The 24918-nt window shown below is 40.4% G+C and overlaps 1 protein-coding gene across 2 annotated transcripts; it reads left to right on the top strand.

The window, feature by feature from the left end:
• The first annotated feature begins 933 nt into the window (after window positions 1-933).
• Window positions 934-24912, top strand: LOC109959578 (serine/threonine-protein kinase PAK 3). Of its 2 annotated transcripts, XM_020599060.1 has the most exons (16): window positions 934-1132; window positions 13023-13216; window positions 13333-13433; window positions 13871-14024; window positions 14159-14196; window positions 17561-17623; window positions 19011-19166; window positions 19256-19430; window positions 19808-19871; window positions 21092-21140; window positions 21231-21343; window positions 22516-22633; window positions 22820-22919; window positions 23130-23326; window positions 23464-23601; window positions 24142-24912. In XM_020599060.1, the coding sequence occupies exons 2-16, from the start codon at window positions 13045-13047 to the stop codon at window positions 24229-24231; spliced, it is 1728 nt and encodes a 575-aa protein (XP_020454716.1). In that variant the 5' UTR covers window positions 934-1132; window positions 13023-13044; the 3' UTR covers window positions 24232-24912. The 2 variants fall into 2 exon arrangements, with proteins under 2 accessions (XP_020454716.1, XP_020454717.1); XM_020599061.1 differs by lacking the exon at window positions 17561-17623.
• Window positions 24913-24918: the final 6 nt, after the last annotated feature.

A 24918-nucleotide genomic window follows, 5' to 3' on the forward strand; every position in this document is an offset into this window, starting at 1 on the left:
TAACAATTCAAAAACAAAGATGATATTTGTATTTTACTGCAAACCTATTCTATCTATCTATCTATCTATCTATCTATCTATCTATCTATCGATCTATAAAGCAGCTGTTATGAAGGCGAGTGAACATCTGTCACTTATAACAGACATTTAAAATACACTGTTTATCAAGTAGTCAAAACTTATTATATGGGTGAAACTATAGCTTTACAGTAAATTAACAGCACCACATCTACAGAAATGAGCAGTGGTGCACAGAACATGCATTTCCAGTTTAACAGTGACTAACATCATGATCCTATATGTAACTGAGTTGCTCATAGTTTTCTGAATTTCAGTGATATCCCCCTATATCAACATGACACCAGTGTAGCCAGTGGGGTGTGTCTGTTCAGATATACCTGCACCAGCAGTGATCACCTTCAAAATAAAGAAAACAGCTAGAGCCAGAGTTGGCAGAAGTTGATTGCTCTGTATTCATCTTGAGAACCAAAATCATTGTCAGTGAAGTAATCCCTGTTTGTACATAAGATAAAATAGTTCCAAGTTATTACATATTTGTTCTTTATCTGTGCTTTGTTAAAGTGTTTTAAAGGAGCCGGTGCATCAAACACAGTCCTTCAATGCCTTTGTCATTTCAAATTACCCACATAAAAGCTCACCACTGCAAAGCTTGTTCTTGATAAATTTGCAGTTATGTTAAGTGTAACCAGCCTCTTTGTAGTATTAAGAACACTGCCTTAAAAATTTGCAACAGAAAAGCTCTTGAAATGGATATATAATCCCTCCCTCCTGACATTCTCACTCAGCAGGCTTGGTCTTTCAAACAAAAAACCACCCCTGCCTGTCCGTTGGCTGCCTCCGCCTCCAGACCTGCTGCCTGTATTAATATTCAGCCTCTCAGCCAATGGAAAAAGCCAGGTGGATGACATCATGAGCTAGGGAACAGTGAGCAGCCAGTGAAGCATCCAGCCTGCCGAACAAGCTTGCTTTTAGGGTCAGGAACTGGTCTGACAAGAGAATGGCAATCCTGCCTTTAAACTGTCATTAGGACTGTATGGTTGACGATGAATCCACCACAGCTCCAGGCCCAAAGGCGAAACACTGAGCAAGAGAATGTGAAGACATATTTCAGGTAATTCCCTCTCTGTGTATGCAGTAGGGGATGTGGTGAGGCAGAGGAGGGAGGAGGGGACTGGGGGAGCGGGGGGAGACTGTGTATGTAGGGGTGCTTTGTAGCCTTTATTCCCTTCTTCCACTCTGCATTCTGCACTGCTAAGCAGGCAGCTGTTTCATCCACATTCAGAGTGTGAGGGCAAGGAAATGGATGACTGTATCAGATGGGCTGGACATGTTTTGTATGATCATATAGCCCCCCCTCTGCATCACAGCATCTCTGTATGCACACCCTTGTGCCTCAGAAATAGCATCTTTAATGATGGGGGGTGGTGTTAGAATCAGTGGCGGCGATTGTATGGGCCTTGTATGTGTATGATGTGTGTGTGTGTGTGTGTGTCGGATGAAGCAGCTCAAGAGGCAACACTGGAGCAAAAAAGGAAGCAACGCTATTTTGGGTCTGTGGACCCGAGGCTGATGGATGGATGTGAACTGTATATGCTGTGGATGGGGGGGGTGCGGGGTGGGGGGTGATGATGGATGCTTAATATGCTGATGGAGGCTCTTTTGTTATTTCTGCACTGCTTCTCTTGTGGCCTTTCTAGGGAGGATTTCATGAAGTTGCATTTATTTCCATTTCTATCTTCTAGTGGCCACAAACAGCCGAGACACCCCCTGACTTTAACATGGTTGTGTGTAGCAGTTTCATGGCGGCTGTAGTGACAGGGAGATATACAACATCTAGTCACCTGACTTCAATAGGGATCAGAGTGGGGGTGGGGGTCGGCCCTGTGAGAGCTGAGCTATATTCTTCCACAGCCATCGGTGGCGGAGGAGGATGGAAGGATTGGATACAAGCTGTGTGTGATGTGTGTCTTGCCATCACCTCTGCTCATCTTTAGAGTGCAGTGTCAGAACCAACATAGAGGGAGTGAGAGATTCCTCTCCCAGGGAAGCGCAGTCATCCTCCAGTTTGTGAGAAGCAGGGCCTGATGGGAGACCTGTTGGCTGGCTGTCGTGTGAAAGAGCGATGTTGGGGAGTCATGTCAGTGCATTAGAGAGGGTGGGATGATTGTAGAGGGAAATTGGGGGATGGGATGCTGAAGATGCTCCTCCTTTTTGAACATGTTATATTTATGTAAATGTGATACATGCTCCTCATCTCATCACATATCTGTCTGTCCAGATGTTCAACACCATGTCAGCTCTCCATTTGTGTTTCACCATGTTCATCTGAGGGTTGCAGTGTACTGCTATATGTATTTTATGAAAATATTAAGTGGCTAAAACAAACTCATGACTATTACTTAATACATTTTCAGGTTAGCAACATAATTTTACTATATAAACTACTACTTTTACCTAAAACCCACTGGGAATTTTGTCAGTTCACAATACAACGCAGCATTCTTGGCAGAGAAGCCACCAGGCCGACAGTTGTAATTTAATGCAGTGTCACAATCAAAAGGCAGAGAGACAATGAGACAGAAATACTGTGATTGTGTAGAAGTGTGTGGTATTTATACATCCTGCTGTTCAACTGATCTGTGAAACTGTCAATGGATAACTAGTCTGAGACGCTATGCTCCACATGTCACATGCATTATATAGTCATCACACCTTTATCTGCCCAGATCCATTACAGGCTGATGGAACATTAAAGGTCTGTATGGGTTTGTGCAGGGATGCCTATCGAAGGTATTCATACATACATCATTTAGGCTATTCTTTCTGTATAGGTTACCTGCACCTCATGAAAATTGCATATGTGCAACGAAACAACACAGACAGAAGCTTTTGCGAGTCAAAATGTGATAATGTGACCCCTGGTAAACTGGGGGGGTTAAAAAAAAGTAAAACTGCACCTTCCAGAATACTGTTTACAATACAAGCATGTATTCTGCAGGCAAAATTCCAAGCTGATTGTTTTCACAACTGACCCTCATGAAATGTTTTCACAGCTGAGCCTTAGGACTGAACTGCAGTAACTTTCATTTTCATTAATCATATAATTTCAGTTATAATTAAATTTCACTCAGTGTTACATAAAATAGAATTGCAAGACTGAAATGAGAGAAACAAATAACTGACTAAATCATCACAAAAAAAGAGATCGTTTGTATATACCATGTTAAACAAGGGGATGGCTGTACTTGCTTCACCAAAGATGTGACATTTTGCTAAAAAAATTATTTCTTTTATTCTCACTTGATTTGTCAAGTAGGTATTTTGTGCAGTGCTAAAAAGCATACGTATTATTGAGGAACCTACCAGGACTTCCTTATCACCTAGCCACTCGGATGTCTCCTTTTCCTTTGTTTTATTTATGTTTTTAATAGATCATCTGTCCAGTCTTGAGTGACCAAAATGAAACAGTAAATATTTAATCTGCCATCATAAACTGTCCTGTGCCATTATTTAACATGGTCACAGGCAGCAAATGATAAAAACCGCACTCTGTTTCTGTACTGAATCCATGTCAAACATGTCTTTTTTCAGTACATCTGCCTGCTTGTCTCCGTGTGTTTTAGTGTGCCACTCTGGGCTTCCCCTTGTTTTTCCATTTGTCAGTGTAACCCAACACACACAGTTTCTCTTACCTCACCCCAGTTAACAAAAGCAGTCGACACAGAACCTCATCTTGGCCTGTAGCCTGCTAACTGGACTGCTTGAAATATGATAGTAGGACACACACAACACATAGACGTAGGCCTCCATCTGTTGATGACTTAGTCTGGGTGAGTTATGCTGCTATTGTTGGGCCTAGTTATCGTTTGGGACTTTTGCTGACAGCTTATGAATACAAAGTGGCCTCATGCTTGTTTGTGTTTAAGGGCATGGCTGTCAAGAGTAGAGCAGTAGTCTTATGGTAGGTGTGTCAGAGCTACAGTCTGTGTGTCATGGATTAGCATGTAGGATTGCAAGCCATCTGGCCATTTTGTCTTAGAAAGAGGAGGGGGAGTAAGTGAGAGATGGATGAAGAGAGACAGGGAGAGGGAGAGAAACAGAGGAAACGCTCACACACTGACACATTGACACAACTCCCTCTGTAATCTCCCTACTTGATGTTGGTTGCTACTTAGAATAGGGTTCCTTGTCTGTGTGTCTGTGTTTATCTGCCATCTGATGGTGTGCACTATAAGTACAGAAAGGCTTTGTGGGACTCATCTTGTTTCTTATGTATCAAATAGCCAATAAATAAATTAAACATTATCTTGGCGTGATTTAAGATTCAAGGAAGAATGAGGTGTTAAAGCCATTTTAGCATTATGATAGCCTGGGTGAAGACGCTTCAGATGGATCAACACTGTGGAGAGTAAAAGGATGAAATGTTGCAGAGGAGGCGCAGAGTTCAGGAGATTTAAGTGATTAACAAATTTTACTGGGTCACAAGTTTGCCAAGAGTTGCAGAGGGCTGCCTGAACTTGAATGAGTTTGAAGATGGACCAGCTGCAAAATGTAAAACATTAGAGGCCATCAAGTGGGAAGAGTTTTCGGAAAATAAAAGGACTGCTGTTTGACCTGAGATGTGGTTCACAAGGTGACTGTTTCCTGTGTACTTCCATAAGAGGTAATACTCTGAGTGTCAGTAATGTAATAAGATTATACATCAATGATGCTCAAGGTGTCAAAGCGGAAGAAAAACCCAGGCTTAGTTTTGATGCAAATGTATAGGAAAGCTGCAGTTTCTTTTCTTTATTATTTATTATTTATTAAGGTGCAACATGCTGCCTCTCAGTTGATTCACATGTTGACAAAAATGTTCTCATGGTAGCCTTTATCTATACAAAGTTAAAATTTGGCAGAGGAGATGCCAGTTGTAAGAGTGAGAGAACAGTAAGATCTCAAAAATCTCAAAACAACTGACCTTGCTGTAAGGAGTAAGAACATGCACAGATCTACATGCTGTTTTCACCCTTGCTGTGTTTCCTTGAAATGGGTGCACCAGCTGGCATGGCAAAAGGGAATTCACTCCCCTCTCTGCCTCCAGCTGGCACTCAAGCATACCCACCTATGCAGCCTTACTTTTGGTGCTCGCAGCTTCACTGAATGTGAAGAAGGTCGGGGCAAAAGACTATGGTGCAATCAGCCTGTTAATCGCAGTAATATGAAATCAAACCTAGCAGGCCTGTCCCATGGTTGCTAAGTCCTTGTGCAATACAAGTTGAAGGTAAGGTGTGTAATTAAAACGATAAGGTGTAATATCTGAAACTCTGTGGTGCTCACAGTGAGGGTCGGCTGAGAGTATGTCAGTGTGAAGGGCAGTCAAATTACGCACAGAGAACACCAACATCCTTTGCTTGTCATCTTGAAAATCAATATATATTATGACCCCTTACAGTGTATTTATTTCATTGATGTATTCATGGATTGCAACCACCAACATGGGGCATGGCAATGAGGGTTACTTGGAATGTCAGAAGTGTAAAATGTTTTCAGCCCAGGTTTATACGTGTAGTTTATATTTGCAGTGTCTTCAGTTTGATGTCCCTTCTGTTTCCTGAAATGTCTCCACTTCCAACTATAACACTAACATAAAAAAATGTGGTCAGGCTGTGGAGTAGAATATTAATGTGCCGTTTTTCAAGATGGACCATCAGATGTGCTTGAAAATAAGGCAGCTCATTCTGTCATGGGCAATAGAAAAGCTATTATAATGTACTAGTATAGTAAATTGGCTTTGCATGTCAGAATACATGCATGTCAATTATACAGAAACATGCTTTAAATGAAATCAGGCCTTTTCTGAAACACAAAGTTATATACATTAGCTTTAAAATATTGGAACGAATTTAATCAATAGCGTTTGACCACTTGACAAAATGAGCTACCATACTTGTAAGCACATTTATACTACTGGTAGACCATTTTGTTGGAAACGTCTCACCTGACAGAATAAGCTGCTTCACTTTAAAGTGCTTTTATTCCACCCACAGCTCAAACTGCCAAAACATAGTGCACAGCAGTTTTGTCAGCTGTGACCGATCAATAGTGTTATTTCATGCTTTTAATTTAATGTTGTTTACATTTGCTGCTGACATATCACTGTCAAGAAAGAAGTGTGCACATTACCGAAAAACACATTTTTGAGATGTTGATACAAACATATATCAAACATGAAAAAACGATTGTGTTTTTTCTCTCATGTTTAATACATGAAGGGGGGAAAAACTGTCTGTCTGTCTGTGCATACATGTGCATGTGTGGCTATGAGAGAGCAGCACTGGGTAGCGGTTCAACAGAAGCAAACATTAAATGACAGTGTGAGCTCTCCCCAGCAGTGGGGTTCTGGAAAGGATGCCTGGTAAATCAAGACATGGTGGGCTGCAGTCTGTGGCCAATAAATGACTGTGAACTAACCTGCTGTTTTCTGCTTTGTCGAGGGATGATACTGCACAACCTGTCAGCAAAGGATTACTTAATAGTAACTAAGTCAACCAGGTGCATGTTGTGTTTTAAGACCATTGACTGTAAATAAAAGGTGGACAAACTCACCGTGACATCACCCACTGGTTTTCTGAAGAGCAGGTTTGGGGCTCGAGGCTGACTGTCACCATATTGGTGACTCTTCACTCCGCCTGCTACATGTAATTCAAAAATGGGCAAAGAGGTGGAGCATGAGTGGAACTGGCTAGACAGCTAGTGGCTAGCCACCTACGGCGGGACCCTCCCACTTGTCACTCAAAAGAGCCACGCCCTTAATTAAATGCTTAACTTTTAGTATCAATATAATTTAAACAGGTGAGTTGTAAAAAAAAAAAATTCACGCCCCCTGCAGTTGTCATGGAAGGGGAAATTAGCTATGGAGATCAAAACCGTGTTTGTACCAGGCTGTAAGCATGTTTATTTCTGCTGTAAAGTTGGGCATTTTAACATGGGAGTCTCTGGGGATTGTTGACTGTTTAGCACCTTTATGTGGCTTTCATCTTTATATCCACAACAGAAGTATCACACTCATACAGTGCACTGTAAAATATACAGTATAATGAGCAGGTAAGGTGAAAAAAGCCGCCAGAATTAGCTGTATTACCTGGGTTATGGTGAGTTTTCTACATAAGCCAGACCAAAAAGAGAATCCAGTGAAACAAGATCAGACACAGACATCTGGCTAATAATAGATCACTGGTTACTAATTCGAGATATTTATGCCCTGTGCTGTGTGTAAGACTCTGTTGTGTTTGAAGTGTTTGTTGCCAGGTTTTATCTTGATAGGAAAATATACTCTGAAGCCGTTTTCAAGCTCATCTTTCAGTTTATTGTCTTATTGCGTTTCTATTAACTGTTTTCTTATATTTAATTTTTTTTAAAATTCATTTTAAAATGACACTTTCCTGTTAAACGTGCACAGCCCTGTCTCTTCTGGAAGCCGACGAGGTAGCTATGACTGTCCCTTTCATGATACAAACTTTGGCAGCTGTATGCAAAGCAGAGTTAGTGAGTTTTCTTAGATGGGAACCAAACCAGGGAGGTGGAGCCTCATCAGACAAAAGCTTTTATGACACAAATTGCAATAGCGATAAAACCCCAGTCACAATCATTAATTGAATGCTAAAGTAGCCAGCTGTGTTTTGGAAATTCCAAGTTCAATGTATGTTTTGTGTCATGGGCGACAGTCTGCAGCTATCACAGTGTCAGCTTTAGCTCTTTTTATCACTAATCTACAGATTTTATGTCAGATGGTACAATTTTCTCACAGATAAAGTCACCTCATTTTCCAATATTGGCATATTCTGAATTTATTAGGGCAGAAACTGAAGCTTGAAAACAGTACATTGCAGGTTAATTAGTGAGCTTTAGAGGCACATGTGTGCAGATGTTGTTACCTTTGGACTAAGTCAGATTAGCTGTTTACACTCGCCTCTAGCTGTTGCAACAAGTTAAGACAAAAGGCTGCCAGCAGTAGCATCATATTTAATGTACATATATGAGAATGGAGTCGATCTTCTCATCTCAGCTCTCACCATAAATGTGAATTGTGTCATTCCCAAAATACTGAGCTACTTGTAAAGGCCCAGTGCCGGTGACAGACAGCAACATTGGTATTGTATTTGATCGGCTTATTTAAAAATTCTGCCTTCCACAATATCTACGCATGACACCTGTTATTTAATTAAGGTTAGTAAAGACTGAGATTATGCTTTTCATAAATGCAGCAATAATTCCAGGTGTTTGCCTGGACATGTACTCTAATATATACTGGAATAGGCTCCAAATAATAACCATTAATGCTTAGCCAGCTTATATTTTTATTATATTTAACTCTAATATTTCTATGAACAATAAAAATCTAAAATTAGATTAGATGATTTGTGATATGTTTGACCATGTGAGGTTTTGATCCTGTCATCATAATTTCTGCTCATGTACCTTTGAATGCTGTTAATGCCGTTTTTATCACCAAACTCCTCCCCACTCATGTACCTTTCAATGCTGTTTGTGCCGTTTTTATCACCAAACTCCTCCCCTTTGTCCTCCAGCCTCCATGAACTGTGTGATTTAGTCTGACCTTGGCAAACCATCCATATGAGAGAAGGCGACTTGTGCAGTAACATTCTGACATCTGTGTGTCGTTGGCCTTCGGTGCTTTAACGTCTGGGGGAAGTGTTTTTTGTTTTGTGCTGCTTTTAGGTGTTGCTGTGTGTCTATGTAGTTTGAATCACATAAACCCAGTGTTTGCAAAAACTACTGTATAGAGAGGATAACAAGGGTAATCTATGGTTTTGGAGTATTTCTCCTGCCTCCTTCAAGTTGTCCATCTCATCCAAGTAATCAGCATCCTTCAAGCACAGCCAGAGCTAAAACCCAGTTAAACAGAGAGTGTGTCCTAATCAGGGGCATGAAGAGTCGGGTTTATGGAGCCCTCCCCCCACCGTAGGGCCATTACCGAGCCACCATGGGCTCAAGATTAGAGCCTCTTCCTGTGTTAGCCATTCCAGTTCAGCATTAATGTTTGAAAGAGCAGAGAAAAGGCCTGCTCTTCATGGATAGATAAATATTTTATGGAAGGGAAATGTGAAAACATCCTCAGTAATATCTGAGTTGATCTGATGTGTCTGTGTTTTTTAGACACTTGTGACAATCCTATATCAAAACCTCAAAATGTCACGTCCTAATAAAGCAAGTCAAGCACAATTAAGTTTGGACGTGTCATTTCAGACTAATGAGCATATTGTCTATCAGTGGTACAGCTGCAGTTTTACTGCTTTGCATTTTGACCCCATATAAAAAAAACAAGCAACTCATAGGTCCTTCAGTTCTTTTTCGATCTATAATGTGGAGAGACTAGTCTCTGTGTGTTTCAGAGACAGGAGCTGCTTGTTTCATGAATAGTGCGCCCACTGACTGACTGCCTGCCAGTCTGCACAAAAAAATAGGTCAGTGTTTTATGTGAGCAAAGAAACACTGATGTCTGGGTCTCTTTGAATCTGCCATCTTTAGCCATCTGAGTGCTCGGCAGAGCTGCTGCAACAGCCAATGTCAGGTGATTGGCCTAAAAGCCGCACGCACAGCAGTGAAGAGCGGACAGAGTTTTGTAATATAGAAAATCATTTGGTTCCTTTTGGCTTGTATTTTTCAGCTGGTGGCACAAATCCTTGCCGCTGCCTGATATAGAAATGGCCACAGACACTGAAGAGTTTTTCAGCTACATGAATCATTCACACTACTCTCCAGTGACAGTTGTATATTAAAATGATCATTTTTATGAGCATGTGTTGTACCCTCATTGTTTTATGAAAGTGTACTCTGTGCCGAGGAGGCCGTTACAATCAAAGAAGCTAAGGTGTACAGTATGATTCATCCAGGAAAAGAATTCATGAGGCCTTAGAACCTGTTTCCTCTGATTGATTAGATATCAATTACTGTTGTCCGGTTTTGCTTGTGCCATGTGCACATGTTAGTGAGCACACCTCTGTGCATAACTATAAAAGCTGTATGACATATTGTAGCTAGCAACCATGTGTTCGACCCTGTTCAGGAATAAACAGTATAAATAATGGATGGATGGTTGGATGGATGGATCATCATAAGACAGTGTTGATCCCAAGTGGAAAATACACAAGATTCCTAGCAGCAAAGTATTTTAAATTAGAATTATTAGATTCAAAACAGCAGATTATCAAAACAGCATGTAGTTAAAATTAGTTCCATCTACACAATATGCAACAATAAAGTGATGTACATATAATAATGCATCCATACTTTTACTTTTGGTACTTCAATTATATTTTGATGAACTTTTGCTTAAGTAACATTTTAAATGTAGACTTTTACTGGTAACACACTATTTTTACACTGTGTTATTGCAATTTTTACTTAAGTAAGGAACCAGAGTACATCTTCCACTGCTGCCTGTGAAGCATTAAATAAATTATGGCCCAGTGTGCACATGCATGCGCGTACCTTGTCTTCCACGAGCTCCCACCACATCTTGCTTCTTGCCTCAACAACTTCCTGTTGGTTTTTTTTTTCCATGTCGTCATCAGCTCCCTGTTGCTTCAGCATGACAATGCTGTGACATTCCTTTGTAAACAGTCGAGTTTTACTGGGTCTCATTGTTTCTGGCACGCCCAATCTCCAACAGAAGAGAACCTGTTTGGCGCTGTTGTCTAGACTCACACCTGGAACTTATCCACTATGGGAAAAACTGCCAGCAGACTCACCCCCACCACCCATACTGTATATCTCACAAGATCCTCATAAGCTACCAGGAAAGTAATCTTAAAAATGTATTCTTGATTTAAGACCATAAAATGTTTCTCTGTAGGTGTCTGAATTACACAAAGGCCGTCTGTTTGAATGGTGTATTCAACCCGATAAAGAGGCTAGAGCATTTTTTAATATCTTGAATTTTATAATAACACTTATGAGCACTGTACTGTTGATGCCATTCTCTCATTTGGTTTGTATAACTTGTGCCCACCTTTTGTTGCATCCTAACTTAGATAAGTCATGAAAATTCATCTACAGCAAGCTGATACTGAAGGCCAGCTGTATTTGGGTTGCTAATAATTTCCTGCAGTGATGATAGACAAGTTTATCTAATTGGGGGGGAAAAATCACAATGCATTTTCTTTATTAAATTCTCTTGCTAAATGAAACATGATTCTTCTTATTCTCATCAGTCCATACAGAGGAGAACAATAACACCATTCTTTTAAACTTCAGGATTATGTTGGCAGTCCTTTATCTTAGACCAGTGTTTGATCTGCTAGTCTTTTTCACATATTAAGGATTGTCACATATTCTGGTTTATGTGAATAAAACATTAGAATCAGCCTAATGCATAATGGTAATATTATCCTGGGAAGAAGAACAGTTAAACTAGATGAGACACTGTTCAGCTTTTTTTGGAGATGATAATGAAATGCTGCCTTAATCAGTGTCGGTGTCGACATTAACCCATAGCTTTCTTGTAGGTAATAAGGGCAAGAGAATCTCAGTCAAAGTGCTCTGGCAGGTTGTCTTTTGTGTATTCGACTTTTTATTTAAAATGCTCATCACTTAATAATTGTATTGCTTATCATGTTACATCTTTTCACTAATCTAATTCCTTCTTTCAAAGCCTTTTTTATTTGGGGAGAAGTAGGAACCATACATGTATTTTGTCTTGTGCAGGTGATGGTTATGTAAAATTGTAAAGGTCCCTGTGAAGGCACACGTGTAACTCGTCAGAGGCAGTGCATGCTGTGTAAAAGCCGAGGAGTGGTCTTTGTTTGCTAATGCAGGTCTCCACTAAGGGGGCAGCCTGGGTGGCCAGCTCTCTGGCACGGTTTTGCTGCACGTCAAATGATGAGCTTGGCCTCAGGGTGACACAGCGAAGGAGTCTAAGACAGTGGGATGAGAACATGGAAGATGAGAGGATGAGTGATGGGAACTTTTACTTCTGCCTTTGAAAATTAACTCCTAGTTATTCACTGGGTGTCAAACTCCCCCTCTGCTGCAAATACAGCACTATCCTCCATTCAAAGAGCAAGAGAAGACATTCATACGTATTCATATATATTTTTTGCATCACAGTTAATTTTTTAGGGGTTATGTGTTTTCTTAATATAAATAGTATATAGTTCTGCTATATAAACTATCACATGTGTCAGCAGAGAACTGGTAAAATACATAATTTCATGAGAATTTTTCAGCCAGTGTTACTGCAACAGGATTTCTTGTGTTACCTTGCTAAAATATGCCTAAGTATACAATACTTTTAAACTGTAGCCAGGAAACCTCTGTGAGTGTTAGATCTGTCTGAATACATATATCAAGTCTTATTATGGCTTTGGCACATTTATATTATTCCAGCTGTGCTACTTCAGAAAACAGATGCAGAGAAACTCGTCTCATTTTCTGCCCACCTTCATCAGTACATTAGTGTACAAAACTAATTAATGTCAGATTTTTACTGAGCCAGTGAAGTAAATGTTGTGACTGCTGTAATGCTGGAAGAACCAACTAGACAATCAGTAAAACTCAGTTGTAATAATTCCAATATGAATTTAAGCTAATTTTATCTGTATCATTGAAGAGTTCCAGTAACATTGTTGGGTTTTAGACGGCTAGTACACTGGGCTATGGGAAATTCCAGTGGCTAATCTCTGACATTTTATAGTTTATCTTATATGCCTTTCACCAAAGACAGACAGCTATTTCACATGCAGTATGTTCCCGTATGTATGTCTGAATAATGTTGCTGCCATTGTTTGTAGCTGAGAAAAAAAACATGTAGAATCAAATAAAACATACAGTACCTGTATTTCTCAGTTGAGTACCTTATTATTGTATTGTAGTCATTCAAGGTTGTTACATTTGGTAAATCCAGAGGGATTGTGTAACCTTCGTCACTTGCTTCTCTCTGATTTATACTCAGACCTTGTAACACTGAAGTCCTCCATCTCTCTCTGTCTCTCACACAGGACTTTGTGAGTGCTACTAAAGATGTCTGATAGTGTTGATATTGAAGAGAAACCACCAGCCCCCCCCTTGAGAATGAACAGTAGTTCCCGAGACTCTTCATCAGTGAATCACGCCTCTAAACCGCTTCCAATGGCTCCTGAAGAGAAAAACAAGAAAGTCCGCCTGCGCTCCATCTTCCCAGGGGGAGACAAAAGTGAGTATCCTTTTTCACATGTCACCTTTGTGCTCAGTCTGATGCAATTTGCTAGTTTGCTGTGTATTAAAAGATTATAAATCAGCCTGTAATCTGTTTTTGTTCATCTCCTATAGCGAACAAGAAGAAGGAGAAGGAACGTCCTGAGATATCCCTACCCTCAGACTTTGAACACACCATTCATGTTGGCTTTGATGCTGTAACAGGAGAATTCACAGTGAGTATCTGTTTCACCTGAAAATCAGGCATATGGACTGCTTCAAAAAATCTCCTCTTATGGCTCAGACATGAACTTGTAAATTCACAATACATGAACATGATAAAGTCAACTAATAATACATTTTTCCCACATAAACTCTATAATGAAGGTGCCTTGCATGGCGGTCAGACATGCTCTGGAACATGAAACAAATAGTTCCTTGTTCACAGAATCAGTTAAAACATGCCAAGCATAGGCTAAAAAACATGTGGAAATACCTTAAAAGAATACTCAGACATTTGTGAAAGTATTCACTTTGTGGCCAAAGAACGATTAGAAGATTGATACCAGTCATAAAACAGACCCCTAAATAGAAAACTACAACCAAGCAGCATATTGAAGGTTTAATTTTCAGGGTTTTTTTTTTAGCATTTGACCTCTGTCTGTATGTGCAGGGTATCCCAGAGCAGTGGGCACGGCTCCTACAGACCTCGAACATCACCAAGCTGGAGCAGAAGAAGAACCCACAGGCAGTGTTGGACGTCTTAAAGTTCTACGACTCCAAAGAGACTGTCAACAATCAGAAATACATGAGCTTCACCTCTGGAGGTAAGCAACAAAGTAATAAAGAGATCAAATCAAAGTCACCAATACAAAAGGCAAATACATGTATTTATTTTTTATCTCTAAAACAAATGATTTGCAGTATGCTGCTTCTGTAAGAATGTTGCTTTCTGTTGCAGACAAGTCGGCACATGGGTATATAGCGGCAAACACTCTGGTGAGTTCTCTTATATCTGCACTTACTTTGGTTAGTGTTGGTTATTTTTAAGCCTAAATAATTATTAAGAATGTTAATACTATAAAAGTAGCTCCTCTGGAATCATAGCGCTGTGCTGCATAGCTTGACGTCCCTAGTCTGTCTGATTATTAAAGTAATAAAACATTACCAGTACAAATCAACCCAATATGTGGTTCTTAACCATGCGCTAGTTCATTGCTGTGGAAAATCTCTCAACTCTAAGTAATCTATGGGGAGAAATGTATTTTTTGTGAAGTGAACAGTGTAATAATTTAACAGGTAAGTGGCAGCAATGTGTGGCTCTGTTTCGTCGTCTTAAAGCAATTATGCTTCCCTGACGACACCACAGTAAATCTTTCTCACTTTTCTCTCACAAACTCTGCCTGGGAATTTCTGGAATAGTGTTACTTTCTGACTTCTTCCTCTAATGGGCAAAATGTGTGTGTGTTCCCCCCCGGAGGCTTACTGTCCTGACCTTGTGGCATAATGCTCTGGAATTTGCCTACATGCCAATCAGTTATACAGGAACTGTGACTGCTGCTAGAGCTACTGCCGCTCATTGTTTATTTTTCCAATCTACTTAACCAGATTTTGAAATACCCATAGATGGGCTTCACTGGAGGCACAACTGCATCCAGGGCTCCCGCTGAGCTGACCTCATTCCTGGCTTTGACCAGAGTAATCTATGCTTTGAATGCCTTGGCCTGTATACACTCGAGAAGTGGAATCCAAGTCAGTGGGATTCACAGCCCCAGGCGAATAACATTGAGATTGCTTCATGCAGGGCTATTGCTTAGAAGAGCTCTTTGCCAGTGAAAGGCAACCGGGTGTGGCTGTGAGTCTAAAGGGTTGTATGAATGTAGCTGATAGCATCTCAGCCTTAAACTGTCACAGTCTTCTATGGCCGCAGAGGTGGCTCAGCCATTAGCCAGAGATTTTATCCTAAGATTGAACCGCGCTGTCTAAGACAAGCAGAAGAACGGTATCCCATCATAAGATACTTGATGCTGTCTGTCAGATTATTTTGAACACCAGCGCCTACTAACCTGCAATGCAGGGAAATATTTGAGAACTGGAACTGGTGTGTTGTTTTCTGTAAGCTCTTCTGTACTGATCTCCTGCTACAGCCCACTTCTCATCAAGAATTAGGACAAACAGCAGTTTTAAGCAATTTCCCCATAATGCATCAGCACAATGTGAGATATCTGGATTTTATTTAGTCTCTATGAGCATCCATTTGAGCCAAATGTTCATATTTTAGGTCGATCCAGTGCCTCACCTTGTCCTTAGCTCAGCATACTGCGCCCAAATACTGGTGGTAGAGGCATTGTGTTGCATCCTAATCCAAGCTGTGGTCAGGCACAAAGTCACACTTGAATTTTAGATCATCAGACTGCAGTAAGAAAATCTGAACTTTACTTACTGTGTCTGCTTTTTTCCATTCTATCCTGCTAAATACTGTTCACTGTGTTCACCTCTATCAGACACTGGGCTCCACTTTTCTGAAATAGGGTGCAGGGGCAAACACAAACTCCAGGCGATGGTGTAAATGGGTGTGTCCAGCAAATTTTTGCATTCTTGGTGTCCACTGGCATTGGTGCATATTTAGCACAGCCAGGCGCAACCGGGCGCAGTGTGGAAGAGGGATATAATATATTATTAGTGGGATGAATGCATTGTGAGCAGGTGGAGTCAGTGCAGGCTTATTAATGGCCAATCAAACCAGCAACCTCTCACCCCTTTTAAAAGCACCTCAGAAAACCTGACTTTTGATTTTGATTGATGTCACTGATGTCATGATGGCTGATTTGGAGAGGCTCCGTAAGAGAAAGTTTTCACATGAGGAAATATATACTTGTCTGTGAGGTGCAGAGTCACCATGATCACATCTACTAGAATATTTGAGATGTGGAGACAAACGATTCTTTCCCTTTCCCTAAATCTTCTTCTTCTAATAATTATGGACCAATTGCTAAACTGTGATGATGAGAAAGGTATCTATTACAATCTTTTGTGCATGGAGAACAGAAAGACATGGGTCCTTTAACCAGCTGCAATTATAGTGTAATTTACTTGCAGCTGCATCCTATAAGGACAGATGGTGTGTCATGACTCTGTCTGACCATGCTTGTATCTATAGCCACATACTGAGGACTAGTTTATCTGTTTGTCTGTTTCTACAATATCACACACATCATAGTTCAAATAGTTTCACAATAAATCATTTACAGTGAATTTAAGCAGATCAGTTGTGGAATAAAGCAGGGGTTTTCAACCATTGGTCCACAGCCTCAGGAAGGCATTGCAGGTGGTCCCTGATCATGAAGTCACTGATGGAGTTTCACTGTAGAAAGCTTTTTTTTAAAGCACATTTCCATGTATTATTCATTGTTTGTAAATAATCAAATTCATGCGAATATATACAATTTAGAAAAGCAAAGGTGACTTTCAAGATCCGATGTAGCCACCACCATAACAGTGGTCCTCGCTTAACTTCTTAGTCAGGATGGTGGTTCCTGGGTCACAGTTTGCTGAAAATCCTTGGAGTAAAGGGTTTATTTTAAGTTGGTGTGGCCATTCAAACATATTTCACCCCTGATTTCATGCTTTATAGCCTAGACTGTTGTTAGGAAAATTACCTGCATTTGGTGGGTGGCCAAATTGGGTGGCCTGAGTATATTTTAACACAAATGTAATTTCAGGTCAAAATGAGCACCAAAATTGCACTGCGCTGCACAAACATGCCCTTAACTGTGGTTCTCCTCCCACCTCAGCATAAAGTCATTCATTTATGGCAGGAAGATAAATGCACAAAAAAAAACAAAAGAGCATTCATGAAAAAAAACCACATAGGCTTTGTGCTGACAGGAAAATAAAGCTTATTATTTTCACCCCAGAGATTTGGGGGCAGGAAACAAACCCTCTGGTTCGATCATAAACAGAAATGAACATGGTTTTAATTTTTGTTGTTGAAGGTTCAGTGGCTGTGGGTGTGTAAAATGAGGTGTAAGTCTAATAGATTGTAACATGTTACGAAGAAATTTTTAATCAGCCTAAAACTACTGTGGCTGCCTGAGAAAGAAGTTCCTATTGTAGCATCCGAATAAGAAGTGGTTATAGTTTTATACAAGAAATCTGAAGAGTGGCAGTCCTCACGTGGCATGATTTGTCTCTATCATGTCTTCTTTCCATGCTGTATGTTATGAGGACAGTGTACAGACCTAATGTCCATCCCTCAGTAGCGAACCCCTGCCCTTACCCCCTTCCCTCAAGTCCACTTACTCTTAAACTCTGTGTGGGTTTGTTTTGAGTAAATCCTCCCATTTTCAACCTTCACATTCAGAACCGACTGCTGTCATCTGGGCCTCCTGTCAGCCTTAGAACCTGCAGCGCATTATATGACAAGGTAACTCCTCCATATTACTTTCCATATGATGTATCTCTGCATTGGCTTTGAAGCTAAATTTCACTATTTGATCTCCTGATTTTGACAAGTGGCTAATGCAAAATGCATACAAATATTTATTTGATTTTAGAGGCATTGTCACTCTCTGCATTAAAATTTCATGGGGAGTATGATTGGATCTATTAGTTTTTGATGTTATAGATGCATTTATTATCTACCACCTTTGATCTTTCTTTGAATGGACTGTGTCTGAAATGGCAGGGCAGGGGCGCATGCCACAGAGGGTTGTGATGACTGTCAGACTGCATGTATGAGCTCATATTCCTTACAGTTTGGTCCACATTGCCAATAATGTGCCTGTAACTTCATCACCATTGTAGACATTACCGCATGGCTCAGTAAAAACCACATGGCACTGCTTATAGTTAGCCAGACGCTCATTTCTGCACTGCAGTCTTGGCCGAGCCAATATTGGAGCAGGTCAGACACCCATTATGTCTGAATGGAGGACAGACCTTTTCCCTTCAGTCACTAGAACGAAGCTGCACTGCTTAATTTCTGCATGACAAGACTGGAAATGGAAGGGAATGTTTCCATTCCATAAAAGGAAGAAGATCCAAGGCTAGCAGAGTTTTGGATGGGGAAAATAAAGGCTGCGCATTAGGCATAACAAATATGTTTGAGGCATATTAATCACACTTGTTAAAAGGTATCCACATCAAGAGGATGTCAGCAGTTCATCACCATATTGCACATTACTGCAATGTTGTGGCATGTTTTCTCCTACAGCTCAATTAAGTAAGAATAAAATGTTCTGCATTTAAAAATGTATTCTCATAACCGGTTCACACCTGAGCTAACCTGTCAACCTACAAACCCTATGCCGAATGTCAGCTTAATCTTTTAACATTTGTCTCTTTAGCTCTCACTTAACTCATAACGCTTTCCTGCACACTTAACAGAATTGAACTTAACTCATTATGTGCACAAAATGTGAAATGTCCTGTTACAGCAGAGAATATCCCAGCATCAACTCTTATCTTTTTTACGTCAATTGCATACGCTACATTTTGTAACCACTTTTGAATTACATGTTTATGATTTATTTTTCATCTTCAGTAATTTGAATCTGTTATGCTATATGACTGAAACCATTTAAAAACTAATTCACTATCATTAGAGCTTGTGTGATAAAGTCTTAATCTTAAATGGCCAGAACTCAAACTCTGCACATGGCTGATTAGGAGCTTTACTGTTTTACTGTAAACAGCATATCACAAAAAACTAATCATTTTGTTCAATTAGTGGAAAACAAGGAGGACCTACGTCTGTTCCATCCGGCTACATGACACATGCATCCAGACTTACTTGCACCTCTACCCCGCAGGGTGCCAAAACATCAACAACAGAGCCCCCGATTGCACCGCCTGTATCAGAAGAGGAAGATGAGGAGGAAGAGGAAGAAGAGGAGGAGGAGGAAGAGGAGGATGATGATGACGAATTGCCTCCAGTCATCGCACCTCGGCCTGAGCACACCAAATCTGTGAGTTTATATGGCATGACCGGTGAAATCGTTCTGCTGCAAATGCAGCCTGATCTGCATTTCTTTCACTTTCCTTTCCCCCCTTGCAGATCTACACACGCTCTGTCATGGACCCACCAAAGCCTCCCACCCCTGTGAAAGAAGTACTGACTCCACCGGAGTCTCAGGTCCAGCCAGAGAACACATCCAACACAATGTACCGCCACACTGACCGCCAGAGGAAGAAGTCCAAAATGACAGATGAGGAGATTCTGGAGAGACTCAGTATGTGTCTGTAGAGCTATGATTGTAGAAATACCCCCACCCTCTTCAGACAGTTCTAATACGCCACCAAAACAATTCAGCTACTTTTTTCCATTGTATTTATTCATTTAATTATTTACTTATATGTTCAGTACATTTCATTTGTGTAGAGGTTGTTTTATGCCTGCCAGGAATAATTTTGAATTTTATTTTAACTTTTTCCTAAAATGCATGTATTTATAGTGGCTGCACTATAAGGCAGACTATGTCTGAAATAGAAAGCCAGAAAAGGTTCTGTAGGGTGTTTTCTGTGTATTGTGAGTTCATGTGAATGCCATCATGGCAGTGTACACCCACACAAGTTCAATCATTATATGTCTCTGTTCTTTCTGACTCAGGGAGTATTGTGAGTGTGGGGGATCCCAAAAAGAAGTACACACGTTTTGAGAAAATAGGACAAGGGTAAGTCCATCAGAGATTATCAACCGTTTGTCACAGTTACTGAGATAGAGTGATTCAGGAGCAGTTAGCCTTGCCAGGAGACGTGGAGCTGTAGTGACCACTTTACAGAGGCTGAGCCAGAGGGAGGGTTAGGGTGAACGACTGGGAGGAAAATAAGTAGAGAGGAAATGTACAAGGCCTAGATTAGCTGTGCCATCTCAGTCTTTCTCTCTCCCCGTCCTTGTCTTTCTGTTTTTTAAGGCTGCTGTTTTTCTGTCACTCTCGCTGTTCATTATACACCTGCACAGATAAAAACTGTGAGGTTGTTATCTGCTCTAACATGTTCACTATTTCCATAGTTGATCAGGAAGCGCCTTTCTTAAACTGTAGACAACTGTCTATGTACCCTCTGCTGAGTTATCTTTAACTTATTAGTACCAGGAACTGTTGCATTATTCAAAGTTCTGACAAGACACATGTGCATTTAAAATCAAGTGAAAGAGGGAAGAGGAAATATCAGAGGCTTAAATTCACAGCCCAAGGTTGCTGAGTTACATTTCCAAGGGCAGAATGGCTGCATACTGTTCCTTTGATGGATATATGTCTTAATTCATAGCTAAGGTAATTCAGTGTAATTCAAATTTTCATGGTGAGATGAGCACATGCACTTTGTAACAAAGAACTAAAAGAAGACTTTTGAAGCTTCTGGCATCAAGTGTCGACTGTTCTAAACTGTTCGCACTGGTGTAATTTATTATTAAATAACATCAGTACAGTACAACTTAATCTTAACTAGTGATTTATTTAACATTTTGTTTAGTCATGCCAACATGCTAACTTGTCCACTTAATCTAACTATATTCCCAGAGCAGAATATGAAACCAGAGTTTCTGCAGCCTGACTGTTAACTGAATATGAACTGAATGTTAAATCTGATGTATATAACTTAATATATAAGACACACATTCTGTTCCTGTAGCAGCAGCACAACATGACGAACATAATTTTGTTGAAGTATCTGCTGCAGGACTTTTGCACATTTGCACAGTTTTGGAGCTGCCTTGCACTGTTCAGGCAAAACAGTAGTCATGTTTTTACACCATTTACTTTGGCTGAAAATGGAGCTGTTTTATTGTTTTTGCTGGATTTAAGCAAAATAAATACATTTCTTTATAAATATCAGTGTCACCTACACTTAAATCATGTAGCATTGATGTGATTTTGATCTTGTGATTTTACAGGGCGTCTGGCACTGTGTACACTGCCATCGATATAGCAACTGGCCAAGAGGTACAGTGTTCTCATTACTGTATTTTTCTTTCCCCGAGCCATCAGGCTTATGCTTGCTTTGAGCTGCAAATTCCACATCTGTTTTCACAGGTAGCCATTAAGCAGATGAACCTGCAGCAGCAGCCCAAGAAGGAGCTGATCATTAATGAGATCTTGGTGATGAGGGAAAACAAAAACTCCAATATAGTGAACTACTTGGACAGGTCAGTGTTGTTGTTGTTCTTTTTACAAAAACATGAATAGAAAACCTCCTGAGATCTACATTGGGATCACCCCAAAAGAGAATTATAATGCCATCACAGTGTCCCCCGAAGAAAGGAAAACAGCGAAATTCCCATTTGAGAAGCTGGAGGAAGCAAATGTATGGACTTTTGCTTAAATGGTTAATTACTATCAAAATTGTTGACTAATTTTCTGTTTATTTACTAACTGGTTAACTTACTAATCATTTTGCTACATATTATCTTCACAGATCTGTAGACACTGGAAACAGAAGTCTCGTACAAACTCTTAAAGAAAATATTTGAAATTTGAAATGAATCTAAAAATATAATCCTAAACTTTGTAAAGAGACCTTAACAGCTGTATGGCACAGTTATTTAACCTGTGGCACATATGAAATCATATGCATATAAAAGTTCAGACTCAAATCAACGATCCCACTCAGCACTGCTTCCTCTTTAATTCTGTTACTTGCATTTTAATCTCACAGCAGTATTGATGTGATGTTAATTTGTCAGTAGTAATTGATTTGTAGTCAGAAGCTTGAAAAGGTCATAGCCTGTTGTTATAATAATGACAACAAAAGAACCTCTGAGCCTCTTTTTCAGATTATCTTCTTCACCTCCTTCACCTCCTTCATCTCCTCCTCCTCCCCCTTCTTCTTCTTCTGCTACTGCCGCTGTTGCTGTTTCTTCTTCTCCCCTTTTAATGGTGGTTAGCCCCCATGTTAAAGTGCAAGGCTGCCACCTAGTGTTTTAAAGCACAAACAAGCATTTAACTAAAAAACTATGCGGTTTCTATCTAAATTTTAACGTCTGGTCCACACAGCTCTGATTTCAATACAATTGTCAGTAATGTCTTTGAATGCCTACTACTCTGTGTGTCATTACTGGCTTTGCATCCTCAAGTAATCTGGTATTTTCATATTTAGTAATCTTAAACCATAGATATGCTTATCAGTCTTGTACTTGGGAAGGTTGTGTCAACTCTGGAAAAAGATCCTTTGCCTGGATTAATGATAATTTACTCATAATTTATAGTGTAATTAGAATTTGTCAGACTCAAAGCCAAAGCTGAACTAAAAATTACATTATGAAATATGTACTAGTTCACAACCACAACATTTTTTTCTTTCTCTCGCTCTTCTATTTAGTTACTTAGTGGGAGATGAGCTATGGGTGGTGATGGAGTATTTGGCCGGTGGCTCGTTGACAGATGTAGTGACTGAGACTTGCATGGACGAGGGCCAGATCGCTGCAGTCTGCAGGGAGGTAAGAAGCCAAGTGTAGACATCAGCAATACCACCCACTAAATCTGTGTTTTATTATGAGCTGACCCTTACATTCAGATAGCCACATGAAAACACATTTGAACACTTACCTTAGTACAGGCTTCCCTTTGTATGTGTGGAAGTTAAACAGATAATATTTCTAAAAGGTTTCTCTCTCTCTCTTTAGTGCCTTCAAGCGCTGGACTTCCTACACTCCAACCAGGTGATCCACAGAGACATAAAAAGTGACAATATCCTCTTGGGTATGGACGGATCTGTCAAGCTTAGTAAGTCTTCACTTTTTTGTTCAAACATCAAATTTGGCTTTAATATGGATGATTAAAACATCACTAATGAAAGAAAAATGGTTCAGATTCAATTAAATAGGTTCAGCATTGTGTTAAATGAAAGACAATTTGAATAAAGTTTGGGTAAATATGAAGTAAAAATCCATAACTAAATGTTTAACACACCACTGCACCTGTCTCCCCCTGCAGCCGACTTTGGCTTCTGCGCCCAGATCACTCCAGAGCAGAACAAGCGCAGCACTATGGTGGGAACGCCCTACTGGATGGCACCAGAGGTGGTGACTCGGAAGGCTTATGGCCCAAAAGTGGATATCTGGTCTCTGGGAATCATGGCAATTGAGATGGTGGAAGGAGAACCGCCGTACCTGAATGAGAATCCTCTCAGGGTATGACACAAAGTGTAGTCACAGAACGGGACTCATGACATTAGCTCCCTAGCGTCCATACAGTACATATGACATGACTTTAGCATCCTCATTTGATGTCTGTCTGTCTGTCTGTTTGACCACATGCCTCTTTCTAGGCCCTGTATCTGATAGCTACCAATGGGACTCCAGAGCTGCAGAACCCAGAGAGGTTGTCATCTGTGTTCAGAGACTTCCTCAACCGCTGCCTGGAGATGGATGTGGACCGCAGAGACTCTGCCAAGGAGCTGCTTCAGGTAAAACTGAAACTCAATCATCAATAAGCATTTATGCATGTTTGTATACCTTTGTAACATGTAATATCTTGTACAGTGACAAATATACTACTACCACAAGGGTGACATCAGCCAGGTGGAATTGTACATTGAAATTAAAACTGAAGGAAAGTGACAAATGGTTTGAATGAAAATATCAACTTAATGGGTGGAAGATTGCACATTCATGGCTTCAGTGCATCCTGGTTGTTTACATGTTTACAAGTCGCCTTTAGAATCTTCATGATTTTACAGAACATTTAACACCAACAACAATAACAAACTTATGTTATTGTTACTTTATATATTCTGTGTTCCTATTAATAATTTGTTTGTGTGTAAATGGCCACAGCATTTTTCAGTAAGGTTAATTTAGCTTATGTCATCGCTAATAGTAATAATAATAATAATAACATCCTTTGCTCTTTATTTCTTGCACATGTCACCAAATCATCAGTTTCATAAATCCTATCTGTGTCTCTGGCTCAGCCTACATCTTTCTGTGCTTCCTGTTCTCTGCAGCATTCCTTCCTCAAGCTGGCAAAGCCCCTGTCGAGCCTGACGCCTCTGATTGTAGCTGCGAAGGAAGCCATAAAGAACAGCAGTCGCTAGGGTGGGCCCCCTGTCCGCACCTGAGCCCTGTCTGTGAAGTGTGCATTCATGGGGGCAGGGTGCTCGGGTGTACGGATAGTGGGTGACATAACAGTGACAGCACAGCGAGGGGGGCTTGTGTGGCTTACAGCGAGAGCACAAGAACTAAAAGCCCCCAGGCATAAAATGTAGGAAGGACATCTGGCCTTGCACCCTCTGGGCCCATGCTGCTGAAAAGACCTTGCCTCCTCATTTACTTCTCCAGCACTCTGTACATGTAGAGCAGTCCATCAAAAGTATGTGTGTGTGTGTGTGTGTGTGTGTGTTTGGGTGCGTGATCGTGTGTGCAAACTGTGCACATCTCTTCATGTCTCATGTCTTATTTGGGAAGCAGTCGCTCTCAAAAAAAAAAAAAAAGGTGAAACTCTCAAAATAAAGTGTGCTCATTCTTAAGAAGAAGCTTCAGGAGTGAGGAGGAGAAACTGACAAAACAGATTCATCCCTGCCTACCTGTAGGCTTGGTTTTCTTTCCTCTAATCCCTCTGTGGAGCATGATCAGGCAGACCTGTACCTGCACTAACCAGCTGATGTGAGAGAGTAAATCTGGACCCAGCCTTTGCCTGCATGACCATGGCTCTGTGGAGAAACACTGCTACATCTCTGCAGATTGTCATATCTCATGGTGCCCTATTTTTGTGTACAGTATGT

The sequence above is a fragment of the Monopterus albus genome, unplaced genomic scaffold (genome assembly GCF_001952655.1).
Source record: "Monopterus albus unplaced genomic scaffold, M_albus_1.0 scaffold39.1, whole genome shotgun sequence".
Classification (NCBI taxonomy): Eukaryota; Metazoa; Chordata; class Actinopteri; order Synbranchiformes; family Synbranchidae; genus Monopterus; species Monopterus albus.